Raw genomic sequence first — 16,367 nt, forward strand, 5'->3', positions numbered from 1 at the left:
ATTCTTATTATTCACATACTCTGACATTCATTAAAGCAACAGCATTTCTTTTTTTTTGTGCCATTATTATCATCATCGAGAGTAAACATAAGGAGCATGTCTAACTCGTCATTGCTCTATGTTGCCCAGAATATGTTTCTAACTAAAGCACCGGTGGTGGGCGGTGTTCGTAACTATGAGTGTACCCCTTTAAGGGAGGTTGGCGGTGTTGGGTAAACAAGGAAGTAGTGTGTGGCATGGTGTGGCCGGGCAGCAGCTTGTTAGAGACCGCGTACTGCCGTGTTTATTAAAAAAAAAAAAAAATCAGGCTGTGGTTCACTGCGCTGCATCGGTTTTCATGTTCGCTACAAGTGCGCAGTTGCGCAATTGCACAGCTTAGAGGGAACATTGGCGCCCATGCTTTGCTGGCTTACCTGACTCTGTCTTTGGAGTCTCCAAATGTCTCTTTAAGGTTGCTAAGGTCTGGGTAGAAGGTGGCGGGAGGTGAAATGACCTCCAGCAAACCGGAATTCAGCTCTGACGAGAACCTGAAGAAAATGACACCATTGGTGAGGACGGGACGTTCATCAACATTCCCACGGCAACGTGCTCTTACTCCTTCTGCAGGTCGGAAACCACACTCTGAACGTATTCCACATCGGTCTGCGGGAAAAAGAAGGGAGGCCTTTGAGCGTCACGCAACTTTTGGCATCACGTGACGATTGAGGTCTTGTACCGGCCGACCTCTCACCTCCCCAACGAAGACGATAATGACGCAGTCGAGTTTCTCCTCCGAAGACAGTTTGTCTATGAGCGAGTGGAGCGTCTCCGCCAGGTACGACTTCACCTTGCGCTTCACTGTCGGGATCCCCATCACCATGGTGACTGGGTAGAAGCGTAAATAAAATAAAATACAAATGAGATTCAATCAAATAGCAAATGTTCGTTGCTCGACACTGAAAAGATTAGCTTGGCTGAAATCCACTACAGGGACAGATGGCAACGGAAAGATGGGAACAGTCGACATACACCACTGTGATGCTCATGCAGAGGCACCTTAAAAACATCTTAGTCAGGATGGGGATTAAAAAATTAAATGAGTCTGTTTCCAACTGATCAAGGGAGGTAACAATTTGCAGGAGAGTAATGGAACTTGGCGTCAGGTCAACAACGATGGTCACATTGACGCAAAGAGCTGCACAGTTCATTGAGGAGCTTCTGCTAGGAGTGGAAGTGGTTTGGCCCGAGGACGCAATGTTGCTCGGATCCAGTTTTTCCTGTCATTTGTGAATAAATCAAATGTAATCAGGTTTTCTCAAAAGCGTTTTAACAAACGTGTTACGAGCAGGAAACAGAGGAGACAGGAAGAGATAAAAGTGAGCACAGGGATGCTTTTGTGCGGTTTGTCCTTTTGATCTAACAAAAAAAATAAAAAATCCCCCCCAAAACTCCCATCAGATTTGAAATGCAGCAGACACAGTAGAGGAGAAATGGACATGAATCATTTGTGATTGTCATATTTTTTGTGTGGGAAAGCAGGCCAAAGAAAGAAAACAACATGAATCACTGTCACTCGGCATTGTTTACAGTACTTATAGTTTTAAACATGTCACCCTTGGGCCCCGCTTCCCTTAACTTATAAGGCAGAGGTGCTCAATGCGTCGACGGCGTGCCGAAAAAACAAAACAAAACAAAGACCTCAGCCAATGACATGTTGTTACATCCAATGGCACAATTCATATACGTATTGTAAAAAATGAAAAGAAGAAGCCACTGGTTTCTTTTAGGCAGAACACGGAACTTTCTCTCACAACACCACACTCTCTCTTTCCTAGTTCTCCTTACACCCCCCCCCCCCCCGCGCGGTTAAAGTGTAGAGCAAAGACGAGCTAGACATGCTGCTTATGTTTACTTTTGATATTAATGGAGGAAGTTAAAAAAGAAATGCTGTCGTTTTAAGATGCAATGACTGTCGGAGTATGTGAATAATCGAAGAAAAAGTGGTGAAACTGGACGAGATTTTCTCTTTTCCGAGTGGGATAGGTCTGGTCTGAAGCCAAAGTAGAAAGTGCAGGATGAGATGGTGTATCATTTAAAAATTCTACTTTAGCACAGCCTGATCCACGACGAAAGCACAGACAATACAGTGAACAAAAAGCTAATTCTGTATTTGAAATATAGGAGGCAACATAACATTAACCTTAAAACGGTTTGGGATCATACAGTAGGAACAGATCTCAGTCGTAAACCGAGGACTCCGTGTATTAAATAGCTATATGGATATATAAAGTCCATATATAGCTGATTTCATGCATTTATTCAGTCATCTTCCGTGTGCTGGAGCCTATCCCAGCTATCCTTGGGCGAGAGGCGGGGCACACCTTGAACTGGTCGCCAGCCAATCGCAGGGCACACATAAACAACCAACTATTCACACCTACGAGCAAATGAAAGTCTTGAGCTAACGCACGTTTTTGAGATGCGGGAGGAAACCGGGTGCCCTGTGAAAACCCACGCAGGCACGGGGAGAACATGCAAACTCCACACAAGTGGGGCCGGGATTTGAACGCTGGTCCTCAGAACTGTGAGGCAGATGTGCTGCCACCTATATACCCAATGGCTAGATTAATTTTTCTCTGTGAAGATCGCTCAAGCATAGACTGGCCCTAAAGGTCAGACTACATGCTGCAACTTTTATCCCGAGCTTTAACTGATGCAGTTTTATGAATAAGGCAGATTATTTGCACATTTTCCCCATCATATTCTTGGGCTTCTCTTTAAATCATCTGTTTACTGGTCATTCATTTTTTTTTACTCCGCATTGAAATGTTAACTGTTCACATGTCTTCAATCAAATGTGCACACATTGAAGCATTTAGATTGATGTTCAGATTTGTTCAAAAGGACCCGCACGCCCTCCTGATGCCCCAAAAAAAAAACATGACACGGCTACAAAGCGGCCTGCAGTTACCTTGGGCTGTTTCCATTGAACACATCCTGGTTGGCAGTCCGCCCCCGCCCCCTCACATTTTGTTTGTGTAATGTAGGTGGCTGATAAATCCTCTTGTGTGTGAAAAACGTTCAGATTAGTTTCCCAATTTAGCGGTTGCGGTTTATACTTTATTCCTTAGCTCGGCAGAGCGAATTTTACAAAGCGGGCTTTTCGTTTGCCGGGTAATTCACAAATGCCAGCGATCCATGTGCTAATCTTCAAATTCACGCACGGTTATTGTGTCTCGCTACTTTCTACAATGATGTCAGAGACGAGTAACCCTCGGCTGCAGTGGGCCCGTTGGCGACAGCGATGAGGGGCCTCGCAAAGGGGCGGAGGGTACGAAAACATACTTGAGTTGCAGCGGCAGCAGCCAGGCGCACGCTGCGGGCTTGAGAAAAGGGGGCCCGGCAATCTGCGCGGCGTGGAGAATCTGCCCTAGTTTCGCTTCGGGTTTCTCACGCCGAATACCACGTTGTATGGCGGGGACGCCCACCAGCATTTAAAACAAAAAAAAAAAAAAAAAATCTAGGTCGAAGATGAAAGAGAGCGCGTGGGAGGCAGGAAAAGAGTGACAGGATGCGAGTCGGTGATAGTGAATGAGTGGTAATGCATACGAGTCCAACATGTGCGGGCCTAAAATCTGCTGTACCCCCCCCCCACCCCACCCCCTTCCTCAGTTCATTCAAAATAGTAGTTAATCAAATTCCTGATGAGTTTTGTTGGATAGCATCCAGAGGAGATTTTTTTCTGTTTGATATGAAAATAAACTCGGCGGACCTTTTCCAATGATTCCCTTTTTTTTTTGCATGGAAACACTTCTGGTAAAAATAGAAATAATGTTTCAATCAAGGTGGAATGTGTTGCTCAGGGGAAGCGGCCCGCCTCGTTAAACTACATCTTGACGACGGCAACAAAAGCTATTTTCAGCGGTTTCTACGAGCGTTTTCGCGCATGCACCTGCTGCAGAACCTCGGAGAACGTCGCTGAAAGAGTTTTCTTTTTTCTTTGGCCTTTTGCGTCTTTCATGCGACAACCTCGGATGGAAGGTAAAAGAAAGTACACAGAAAAAAAAAATTCAATAATCATCGGAGCTTAATTGGCGTCTTTGCGGTGCGCACATCTACAACCTGGTTGCTCAGCGCAATGGGGCGGACCCTTCCTATTCACAAGGGATAGGAAGCGAAAGCAAATCGTGAAAAATCAGCATATAATTGACGCTTATTAAAAATGTTATCAAAAATAAGCAGGAACCGTCGCCAGACTCCTGTCTTAAAGGAAGACTCTCCCCAAAATTCATATGTCCAATAAACCTTCCAATGTGAAGTAATTTTATTCATACATATATTTTGGACATTAATTGAAAAAAAAAAAAAAAAAGAAAATTCTGAACATTTTTGAAATCCAAGCAAAATCTGCATATGTGCCAGTTTTGACAGCCTGGCCCGGAAGAAACATCCTTGACCCCGCCCCAGATGTCACCAGTGTTTAGGATTACAGATCATTTGTTCTCGCTGAGCCAAGATGCCTGCAACAAAACTGAGAAAACGCAGCCAAATTTGTCCTCCATTAACCTCCCGTGGGGTCAACCTGACGGGATAAAGCTGTGACTGTCACCGTTGAGGCTCGTTCATCAGCCGGGGAAATTTGAACGTATCTTCTTAGTTGTAGCCTCCGGTGCTGCTAATGTATAAGCAACAACACACTTTATGAGGCGGCTGTTCAATCCTGGCTGCTTGAAAAGTAGAACTTGGGTTAAAAAAAAAAAAAAAAGTCTGGTCACGCCTGCTGTATATTCGCTACATCTAAACCAACTCCTCAGAATAGCATCAAATTAATTTCCGCGGTCCATCTAATGGGATTATTGTTCGTCGTTAGTGCCACGCCCCTTCTCTAACAAGTCACGTTCCACCTGTGTGTATTCTGGCTCAAGCGCACAGGCTTGAGCATTGTACATCATGCTGTTTTTGTTTTGTTTGTAATTATTTTTCACAAAAAAAAAATCAGCCACAAAATGCCAAACAGTGGACATTCTCTGTTCGGTGAAACGTATCCACGAACATTGTGGTGACACAACAGCCACCGCTGTAGGCGTGGCAAACGCTGATTGGCTGTCAGGTGTCCAGCCCGGCTCATTGAAAGGTCTGAGCGAGACAGGAATTTCGATAATAATTTTCCAATTTAGAGATGTTTCTCGGTGAAATCTTTGGATAACGCTGGCATTAAAAGAAACACTGAACCCCTATCTACTCACTTTTAATGTGTGCTCCCATTCCCATAATTTTGGGGAGAGTCTTCCTTTAAGGGAAGGCACATGATATCCAATCATTATTCCAAACATGTCCTGTCCAGCCACACAAGCTAGGACTCAAACTCGCACCTCCACAGTGTCACTGTTGGGAAGTTTGGAAAAAAAAAAAAAAAAAGCATAGCGGAAGCTGGCAACCGTTGAAAACAGATAAATAGATATTTTTGGATAATGTCTTATTACGCACGGGCACACACAACATATCAAACCTAACTAAGAGATGCACAGACCGTCAAACTGCATTACAGAACCGGATGGCGCCACAAGGGGTGAGACCACTTTTGTCCGATGTCCTGATTGGTTCATTCTATCAGCCCCAGAAGATTGCCCTGAAGCAACTTGTTAGCAGTATACATCGTTGATAATCATCTACAGTATATAAACATTCCTCGAGGAGGCCTCGATGCGATGCCGAGTCCAGAGGACATTTACACCGAACTGAAGACGCTCAGTGAGACTCGGGTCTTGTAAAAATGCGCTGGCGAGTCCTCACCTCCGGTGCGCCCGAGGCCGACTTGCACGGCGGGCTGGAGGCTGCCCTCATTGTTGAGGAGGTGAGGCAGGTGGTGGTAGATGTTTGGCACGTGGAGAGGTTTTCCATTGGACAGCTCCTTCAAAAGTTTCTGGGTCTCATCTAAATACACGGAGACAACACACGACCAGTTTACTCAAAGGAGCGCCACGGTTTTTGTGATAAATGTTACAAGCGTTATACATAAAGCCATGTTTATTACCGTAATTTCCGGCCCATAAGCCGCGACTTTTTTCACACGCTTTCAACCCTGCGGTTTAAGCGGTGATGAGGGGAATTTGTGCATTTTTTTTTTCTAACGGCCGCAATGGGGCACTCAAGCAGAAAAGGTAAGAGACCGGTGGAATATATGTGCCGAGGAAGTGACTTTTACATGTCTGGGCCTGTTAGCGCTGCGTTAGCGTGTTACTGCTGTGGTTCACTGATTTTTAACGGTCTCTTTTTTTTTTTTTTTTTTTAAACTGGCCTATTTAGCGCGGTGCTACCGTTAGCATTAGCATTAGCATTAGCGTTAAACTCTGTGTGTACCGTCTTTCTTTGTAAATATCCCATGTTTCAATGTGAGCACTTGCGGCTTTTGCACAGCAGCGGCTTATGTATGTACCAAATGGTATCCATCCATTTTCCTTGCCACTTATCCTCACGAGGGTCGCAGTTAGTGCTGGAGCATATCCCAGCTGACAACGGCCAAGAGGCACACTGAATATATTTATTAGTGTTATATGGGCCAAAATATTTGCAGAATATCATGAAAAAAATTCTGACCTACCTACATACTCATTTTTTTCCGCACTCTTGTTACCGGAAATCAAAATATTTTTAGCAATGACCTAATTTTGACTCTTATAATAAATGAATGTCTATTGTATCCTGTTCTTGTTGTTTGTTCTTCTTCTCAGTACTCAACATGAATGCCGTAGCAAAGGCGGCATCGATTGCCGGGAACAAATTCCTTGTGTGCCGTTACATACTTAACCGATTACGGTTAAAGGACTTTTTTTTTTTTTTTTTTTAAATAATTATGCCCAGTTTAACTCGTCTCGGTGAAAGTTTTTCCAGCTAACTTCCCTTCCCGTAAGTAGCTCCCAGCAGACAAAGTGCGTCTCCAGGCAACACATTTATGAAGACTTTTTTTAAAAATATTTGGAAAAAAAATCGCTCTCAGGCTTGATGCAATAATCAATTCTATAAAGATTTGATAATAAAAGCCATGGTATCAAGACTACAGCTAGCCTAATGTTTGTCCCCGATGGTATAAACTGGTGCTAAAGAAATACAATAAAAGTTTTACGAGCACGTGTGTGGGCGTCTTCACGTGCCACAATTATCCCCCATTTTGCAAATTTACAGTATCAACACAAAGAGGAATTCAAATATGAATGTTGTCTGACAACATGACGTTTGAATGGCTGACCTGAGAAGGTGGTGAGGGTGTCTTTGCTGTTATTGGTTTCGGCAATGGCGTGCCGAAACTGCTCGAGGATGTTGTTGAGCTCCGACGAGCGCTGCAGCGTCCTGTGCTCGGCCACACGAAGGCGCTCTTTCAAGGCGTGGAACTCCCGTTGGTATGCCACTAGTTTCTCTGCGAAGGGGGAACACAAAGTCGCCCGTGAGCACAACACCCGTTGAAACGAAAATGGCAAAAATTAGACGGGAAGGTTTGAGAGTTGCAGTTAGCCGCACGCACGTGGAACTTGTCATGCACAAACGCCACCTGTAGCTTACTTACTTTTTCCCCAAGTCATTGCCGACAAATGAATAAGTACATAAATCATAAAGAGGTGGTAAAGCGTTGGCCTCACAGTTCTGAGGTCCCGGGTTCCGTCCCGGACCCGCCTGTGTGGAGTTTGCATGTTCTCCCCCTGTGCCTGTGTGGGTTTTCTCCGGGTGGGCACTCCGCTTTCCTCCCACATCCCAAAAACATGCAACATGAATTGGACACTAAATTGCCCCTAGGTGTGATTGTGAGTGCGGCTGTTTGTCTCGATGTGTCCTGTGATTGGCTGGCAACCAGTTCAGGGTTAACTGCTCCTGCCCGTTTGACAGCTGGGATACGCTTCCATCACTCACCGCGACCCTTGTGAGGATAAGCGGCTAAGATGATGGATGGATGGATGGATGGATAATGAAACAGATAAAATAATGATTCACTTTAAACCCTATTTACATCAAGCTTTGCCAGTGCTTTACAAGATGGACGACTCCGATTGGGGAATCACGAGGTTAGCCTGTTTTGAGGTCTGTAGTCATAACGTTGCCTCATATGACTCGTGGCTGCAGGCGTAGAACTCCCCCCCCCCACTCGAGGTCGTAGAATTAATTGAAAGAGCGGCCCTAACGGACAGGTTACAGGTTATCCGGGCCATTCTCTGATCTACAAGAGCCGCCGTATTGTTCTTGTGCTCTTTCGTGGAGCTCATCAATAAAACAATGAAGACTGCGGACGCTCTTTATCTTTTGCCCCCTCCCGCATTCCGTCCGACCGCGTGATTGCCCGTCAACGCTCCAACCCCGTTTGAAACGGGTGCCGTCGTCGGGCCCCGAGCCCCACGGAAAAGGGCGGCTCCGGACTTCAAACCCAAAACAAACTTTCATCCGCGCAGCGGTGCGTTCGTCGACCGGCGGGCCCGCGGAGGTGAAGCCGCGCCCCCGTTCCCGTGCAAACAGCGCCGATAAGGCTTCTTTTTGGTTGCATCTGTGGAATAAAGACGAGTATTCAGCGGAAAGACAAAAGAAGGCTTCAGGCCTTTCATGTGTATTGGCGAGTGCTTATTCTTCAGAAGAAGAGTTCCCATAAGCTGAGGGAGAATGTTTGTCCTTGTTTTTGCGGACAACGACGACAACAACCTCTTTCTTTACACTGAAAGGATTCCATGGCACAAAATTGACGTCAGCTGTATCACGGTGGCGCAGCCGGAAAGCGTTGGCCTCACAGTTCTGAGGACCGGGGTTCAAATCTGTGCCGAGTTTTACATGTTCTCCCCGTGCCTGCGTGGCTTTTCTCCGGCATTAGCACTCCGGTTTCCTCCCACATCCCAAAAAACATGCAGCATTAATTGGACACTCTAAATTGCCCATAGGTGTGATTGTGAGAGCGGCTGTTTGTCTCGATGTGCCCTGCGATTGGCCGGCGACCAGTTCAGGGTGTACCCCGCCTCCTGCCCGTTGACAGCCGGGATAGGCTCCGGCACTCACGCAACCCTCGTAAGGATGAGCGGCTAAGAAAATGGATGGATGTATCACACGGAAAATGGTGGAATAAGGCAAAATCATGTCCATAACACGGCCACCGCTTATCCTCACAGATACTAACCAAACAGTTAGCATCTTGAATGAATTTCAAAAGCTTCCATCTTCCACACCTGTCATCACTTTTTTAGATTGTTTCTGTCAAGTGAATTTAATACCTTGGAAATGCTGACTTGCAGTTAAAATGCCAACTCAGCATTTTTTTTTTTCTTTCAAACTTTAGAGTCAATGCTTGCGTTCGAGGCCAAAAAGGAGAAGTGATACGGTCCAAATGTCCACACTGGAGGACTGCGGAGAAATGATATTGAGTATGTACTGGAAAAGATAACATTGACCACACACATACTGATTTTAAACATCTTAGGTCACGTCCACGCATACCAATTTATAACATTTTACCTGATTTGAAAAATGCGAGCATCGCCCCGCCAGAAATAATCACCAGATTTTTGCTCCGTGTGTAGTCAGCTTCTCGCTCTCCTCACCAAATCCATTTGTGTGCACAAATTGTCGGTCCATTGAGCGAAAGCACAGGTGTCAAACAAGGCACGGGGGTCAAATGCGGCCCCCCACGTGATTTTGTGTGGGCCGTGAAGGCAAATCATGTGCATCAACTTCCATGATTTTTGTTCAAATTTGAACCAAGCTTTCACACTGTCGTATCATGAATGATGACGTTGAGATATTGCAAGCATTTTTGTGTTGGCAAAAAACAATAATTGAAAAACCTGTTTGTTACCCTTGATTTCTGATTCTGAAACTATTTGCTAAGTTTAATGTGTAAAAATGATGGGTCAATTCAAGATTTTCGGGGTTTCAGTCATCATGGCTCTCGGACCGAAACCGTAACTACAATGCGGCCCGCGATAAAAACGAGTTTCACACCACTGATCTAAAGCCCGATTTCCTTCATCTGTGCTTGCATGATACTAAATAACTTATAAACACTAAGTCACCGATTCAAATAAGCAATACATTTTTCTTCCGAGTGCTTTAACCTTTATGTGCTGTGCACTCCCGTGATTTTTATTGCTCCAACTTAGCTAAGCTCATAAAAGGTTGTAATGTATGTGTACAATGGCGTTCGCAACCTTGTAATATGAGCAGCAACCTCTCGGACGGCAGATTTCCCTGTGATAAAAGTGTTGACAATTTTGATCAAAGGTCAAATAATAAAAAAAAAAAAAATCCATTTGGGGACGTGACAGATTGTGTCGCTCGCAGGAGCAATAAAGTGGAGGAAAAAAAATCGGACTATGCAAAATACAATGAACAATTAAACCAAGCAGAGGACCCAACACAATCTCATTTTTCTTCGCCATTTCCGAGGAGTCACGGTGGGAAGGAGGAATGGGGGTGGGGTGGGGGGGTGGGGGCTAACCTCCAACGCCGAGACAACGATCCCTCTTTACCTTCTGTTTGCATTTCTTGCCCTCCTCAGGAGAACATTTGACAAATTTGCAGGGGGGGGGGGGGTGCGCAAGAGTCAAAATGTGCAATTCACAGCCGTCGAACACCTTTTAAAATGCGTGTTTAAAAAAAAAAAAAACACAGCGGCGTCTTGAAAAGTTTACTATGGCACAGTAAAAATGTTCCGGGCATAAAACGGATACAAATCATCTGTTCTGCTTGACCTAACAGCCGGAGAGGCCCCCCCCAAATATAAAAATCATAAAGAAAAAAGCGCATTTGGACGCCACAATCTGCTTTTGATGCAAGCACACTGATACACGATCATAAAACTAATTGGCACCGACAATGTTTTGCGTTACTATATACAAAAAAAAAACCTCCAAAATGATACGAGAATCCATTCTTTGATACTTCCAAGTTGTTTGAAATGTAAAACAAATCTTTCCACAGGATGTAATATATAGCCAAGTATATTTCCCAAGCTGAAATGCGACAAACGCTCCATGTTTTGATTTCATTTGAACATTTTTGTGATACACACACACAAAGATGTTGCCCACTTTAAAATAAACAACAAGTAAAACTGCTCAACGGTTGAAGGTGCCAGAAAGACCCAGAAATGGAGAGTCGGTGAAAATGTGCCGTTTGTTCTCAAGCCTGGCTGCTCATTTTCATGCTCGTCATTCTCTGTTATGCTGTCTTATGTGCATTATGCACATAAGCAAGCAATTAAATCCATTTTTATTTGCAATAGACAGACCCTTTCTGATACAGCGGTCAAAGTTATTTCTGGCCTCATATTCCACTTCCGTGGCGACGTCGCAAAAACAATATCACGTCACTGGCGGATCAGAGCTTTTTTCAAGTACGACTGAGCACGATGGACCTTTGCGACCTGTCAATCACTCGTGCAATAATAGCCAATCAGATTGCTTGACACGCCCCTCTCGCCGGATTGTCCCACAAGCAATGCTAGTTGTCAGTAGCGTGCGCTTGGAAAAATTAATGTTACGAAGAAAATGGTCCTCAGATGGGTTTGGGGAAGGTGCAATTCTGGTGAAAAATATCCTGCTAGGTTACAAGGAGCCCGCTTGGTTCATTTTCCACAGCCTAAAACACGGTCGACAAAGTTTCTACGATGGATTGAGGCTTGCGGAAGAGCGCACGTACAACTAAATGTGAAAAATACCAACAAATACAAGGCTGTATTCGAAGGTAAGTGAGGGAGAAGTATTTCCGTGTACATATCCTTGCGTGAAAGAGTTGAGACCTCTCTGTAGAACTCTCTTGAACGGCGCTCAGTTGTATCCGAAGAACCCCTTCCAAACAGTTTTTTTTTTTTTTTTTTTTTTTTTTTTTTGGTAAACAGATATTGTTAAAATGCTACAAAAGCTCAACTACTCAAAATCATCATCAAGTCTTCCCAGTCCGCTGTAATCTGTTTGCAACTTCTCCAGAGCAAATAGGCTGCAGGGTCAAGATGGCCAATCAATAAAAAAACAAAACAAAAATCCAGACTGCTATCGGTCCCTGTGGCATGAGTCCGACCCAGATTCTTCGTTTTGTTTTCCCACCACGAGCTCCTCGTTTCTCCTGACCTCCGCCCGCCCCTGCTGTGAGCTTTACTGCCATGGCAAAGAACAAAAAAAAAAAAAATGGTTTTGCTCTATTTCTAGAATTGTTTTTTTTTTTTTTTGCAGAATGCCGCCCTCGCCACGGGAGGGAAGTGGGGAGCGGAACATAGATAATCAAAAAGGAAATGTTGCGGGTTTCCTAATGAAGGGAACGCGGACAAAATGCTGAAAAATATTAGCCAGAAGAGGCAAGGGAATGAAAGATAAAGCAAATTTGGATGTGTGCATGCATGCGTGCAGGGGAAAAACATCTGTCAAGAGTAAAAAGGGATCAGAAACAGCTCAGCAATGGGAGAGCTCGGTGTCTTGCTCAAAGGCACCTTCATCCCCAAAAATTAGATTCCCTTTTACATTTTTTGGGCTGGGGGGGTGCCATTCTGTTCCTCCATGGATTAATCCGCTTTAATTAACGGACTTCACCTTTTTATTTCCTGTGGGTGAAATTATTTTGAAACGACAACAACTCAAGCGGAGTCCAGCAATAAATTGTGTTTGCGCTTCTAAGGACAATTTTGCTCCAACAAATCATCATTAAATCATGCATCATTCATTGAGAAATGTATAAAAAAGTGCAAAAATGTCCTCTCTGTAAAAATAAAATCAAAAGAATTAGCGTGGACCGGCTTCATACAGATTCTCCCATTTTGCGGTAATCGTTTCTGTACTCATAAGCGACCGCAAGGGAACGCACGGCAGCGGTTACTGAGACGACGATGACGTCGCACGTAAGTGGCCGCAAAAGCTTCTTCCCGCGATTGCCGAGCGGGCGGCCGACACTTGCGCGTACGGTTTTTGGTTTGCAGCATTTGGGTGACCTCGTCTGCCAATACCCTTTTAAATACGCTGACCGCGAGTGCATCGAAAACACTCACACACGCTGCTGCAGAAAATGGATCACTTAGAAGGATGACAAATTACAGCAAACCTCTCTCTTAAATTGGAGGGGGGAATTCTGCGCCGACACGGAAATAGGCCCAAAAAGGAGAGCCTTGTGACTGGGCGGACGCAAGCGTGGGATACAGGATGTCGCAGTTACTATAACGACTTAGCGTAAAAGGCCCAGTCCTGTTTCCGACGGTCCAAAAGGGAACGCCCGGAAGAACTGTGAGAGAGAGAGAGAGAGAGAGAGAGAGAGAGAGAGAGAGAGAGAGAGAGCAGAGGCAGCAGGACACGCACAAAACAAAGAACGAACACATCCCAATTGTCCCGTTGCCTCGTCAGCGCGTCTGCTGCCTTTCACATCCGGCAGCCCACCTCGGGCACTCCCCGTCCGCTCCCCTCATCCTTCCAGGCCACTGAGGACTCCACCGGCAGGCGGTCCCTTCCTCCCTTCCTCCCTCTCAGACGACACACAATGCAGAAACGCTTCCACGTGATGCTTGACACAAGCGGCCAACAAGTGAGGAACACCCCCCCCCCCCCCTTCCCGAAATCGCACATGACTGCAGCGGGTGCACGTCTGTCAGTAACTCTGAACGACCGGATCGGCCGCAACGGCGCGTGCTATTTTTGTCCCGTTGTGTTGGAACGCCGGGACCGAGGAGGGGGAAAGGCCTCGGCGCTTTGGTTGATGGGACCGCTCATGAGGACGGCGAGGAGGAAATGTCATTTGCAAAGAGGAAGCGCGGTCCAGAAGCGTCACACAACTTAAAACACGTCATTACCAAACAAAAAATATAATAACAAGACAAATGTGCAGCAGAGGTGGGAAGTAACAAAGAACAAATTTTGTAGTTAGTTGGATTTTTTCTAATTCAAAATGAAACAATGAAATTCAATTTGTGCATCGTCATTTCATGCTTCAATGCCCATTGATATTGTGGCCTTCCGGTTGCGCGCTTCTTCGAACAATACAGCCTTGTGTTTGTTGATATTGTTCACATTTAGTCGCACTTACGCACTTCGTCATCCCCAAGCGCATCTGAGGACCACTTCCTTCGTAACGTTAACGTTTCCAAGCGCACGCTACTGACAACCAGCATTGCTTGTGGGACAAGGCGGCGAGAGGGGCGTGTCAAGACAATGCGGCTATCTGATTGGCTATTATCGTACGAGTGATTGACAGGGCCGGAAAGGTCCATTTAGCATCAAAGTTTGAATATATAGTGGCAACCATATTTTGACAGCCATCTCCAAAAGGCAAAGCGCTACTAACGCTATCTTAACTTGTACGACGGTTAACAATATTCCCGTGAAAAGAACACACATTATGAACTTGAACCACAGGAAATTTTTGGATAATCATTCGCAGGAAATGCATGATTAATCAAGACTAAAAATATCCCCCCCCCCCCCCGACAGTGTGTCAAATCGAGCCGGTTTTACTGTCATCCATCCCGCTCAGCGAAACGACTGTGGCTTCACCATGTGATATCGCAAGAAACAAAAGACGCGTACACTCGGGAGAGTCACGATGGGAGCGTTTACACAGCTGACTGACATCAGGCCCTCTTTGCAGCGAGTCACATGGCAAAGGCGAAGAAATTGCGCCCGGAGAAAAGTGACACGAGCTCGGGGGGGGAAGCACGCAAACTCCGCAGAGTTAGCTCGGAGCCTAAATTTCAACCCTCGACCTCTGAACGGCGAGGAGGACGCCGAGGTCCTTAACGGATGTGCACCGTTTTTTTTTTTTTGGGCCATTTGATTTATGACTCACGACCGAGGCAGGCCTCGCATCTGGTCGCTGGGCCTTCAGTGGGGATTCATCAAATGCGATCAACCAGCCGTCGCTTTCACTTCCCAAATTCCAAAAACAACAATACTACAACACAACTGCTAATAAGACGGCGTACAATAGTTTGGAATCAAAATCTATGACACACGGTACTCTCTAGAGATGCTGATAACCGGATTATCCGCACTATAAGCCGATAGAACAAACGCTACAGTTGAGTTTGGGGCTACATTATGCTGCCATTTGATTGGCTGCGCTGAAGGCTTAATATTGATCCATATATAAGGCGCACCTGATTATAAGGCACACTGTCAGCTGTTGAGAAAACTACAGGCTCTTAGGTGCACCTTATAGTGCAGAAAATACTGTACTCATCCACAGGCCGATTCGCCCTTCCGGCGCCGTGCGGAACTCGTAGCTGGCGGACTACGGACTATGTTTTCTTGGAGCCTCCTTGAATGCGAAGCATTCATAAGTGCATACTCCGCTCCGATTGCCCTGATAAATAGACCGAGTCATTACTCAACGTACTTTCTAAGAAAAGGCAAGTGTTTAAAAGGATCAAGGAGTGTGTGCTTTTCAGGCCCACGTACTTGAAAAATGCACCTCGGGAGGTTTCCGGCTTACAACTGCGTCGTTTGGAAAATTCCATCAACTCTACACGCCTCGAAGCTGATGTACTTTCTCCTTCGAGAAATTCAGCATTGTGCACACCGCTCGGACATCCCGATGGTTTCGTTGGCGTTCCGGCCTGCCTCTAAAAATGGGGCCACGACCCAGTAAAGTGAACATTTGGATGTATTCTTCAATTTGACAAATTACAGAAAACAACAACCATCCAGCCAGAACAGACTTATTAAATGAGGTTTGGAAACATGATCAAATTTGAGATGCTCTGTCTGTGTTCAAACGCTCCGAGCGCGTCTGGTGAATGCGATGAAGTCGGACCCCCGCTCAACTGCCAATCAAACACCAAAACTATGACAAGCCACAGAAAAAACAATGAAAAACAGTTTTAAGAAATTGCTAAACCCCCCCCCCCTTTTTTTTTTTACGATTTATCATTGTGAAACCATTGACATCTTAAACAGCCTCTATGATAAATCTATGAACCGGTTTTGGAATCCGAAATCAAGGGCAACAAATTTTTCAACTATTGTTCATGTTTGGTAAGAAAAAAAATGCTCGCAATATCTCAACATTAATTATGATATGACTCTGAAACATTGGTAAACAGTTTAATAAAATTCATGGAAGTTGATACACGTTATTTGCCTTCGCGTGCCACATAAAATCGTGCGGCGGGCCAGATCTGGCCCCTGGGCCTTGAGTTTGACACCTGTTAACTAAACAATGAAGTACTTCAACAACATAGGATAGTATTTAAAAACATAGCATCTGTTTGGTTAAATTTGTTTGTATGAGCTTGCATCCGTCCATTTTCTGAACCGCTTATCCTCACAAGGGTTCCGTGAGACTAGCTCAGCTATCTTTGGGCAGGAGACGGGGTACTTTCTCACATGCAAGTAAATTCACGTGTTTTTTGTTTTTTTTTTTTGGGGAATCAATAATTGCTTGAACATTTG

General features: G+C 45.1%; 1 protein-coding gene across 1 annotated transcript in view; it reads right to left on the bottom strand.

Moving 5' to 3' along the window:
• Window positions 1-16,367, bottom strand: part of mgat4a (alpha-1,3-mannosyl-glycoprotein 4-beta-N-acetylglucosaminyltransferase A) — a 33,592-nt gene that overhangs the window by 11,715 nt on the left and 5,510 nt on the right. Inside the window, exons 2-6 of the mRNA XM_061841799.1 lie at window positions 7,226-7,393; window positions 5,773-5,913; window positions 731-864; window positions 596-642; window positions 414-527 (exon numbers count right to left, since the gene is read on the bottom strand). Of these exons, the coding sequence (XP_061697783.1) occupies window positions 414-527; window positions 596-642; window positions 731-864; window positions 5,773-5,913; window positions 7,226-7,393 (604 nt within the window). The remainder of the gene's footprint in view (window positions 1-413; window positions 528-595; window positions 643-730; window positions 865-5,772; window positions 5,914-7,225; window positions 7,394-16,367) is intronic.

This window comes from Syngnathoides biaculeatus, chromosome 14 (genome assembly GCF_019802595.1).
Source record: "Syngnathoides biaculeatus isolate LvHL_M chromosome 14, ASM1980259v1, whole genome shotgun sequence".
NCBI lineage: Eukaryota > Metazoa > Chordata > Actinopteri > Syngnathiformes > Syngnathidae > Syngnathoides > Syngnathoides biaculeatus.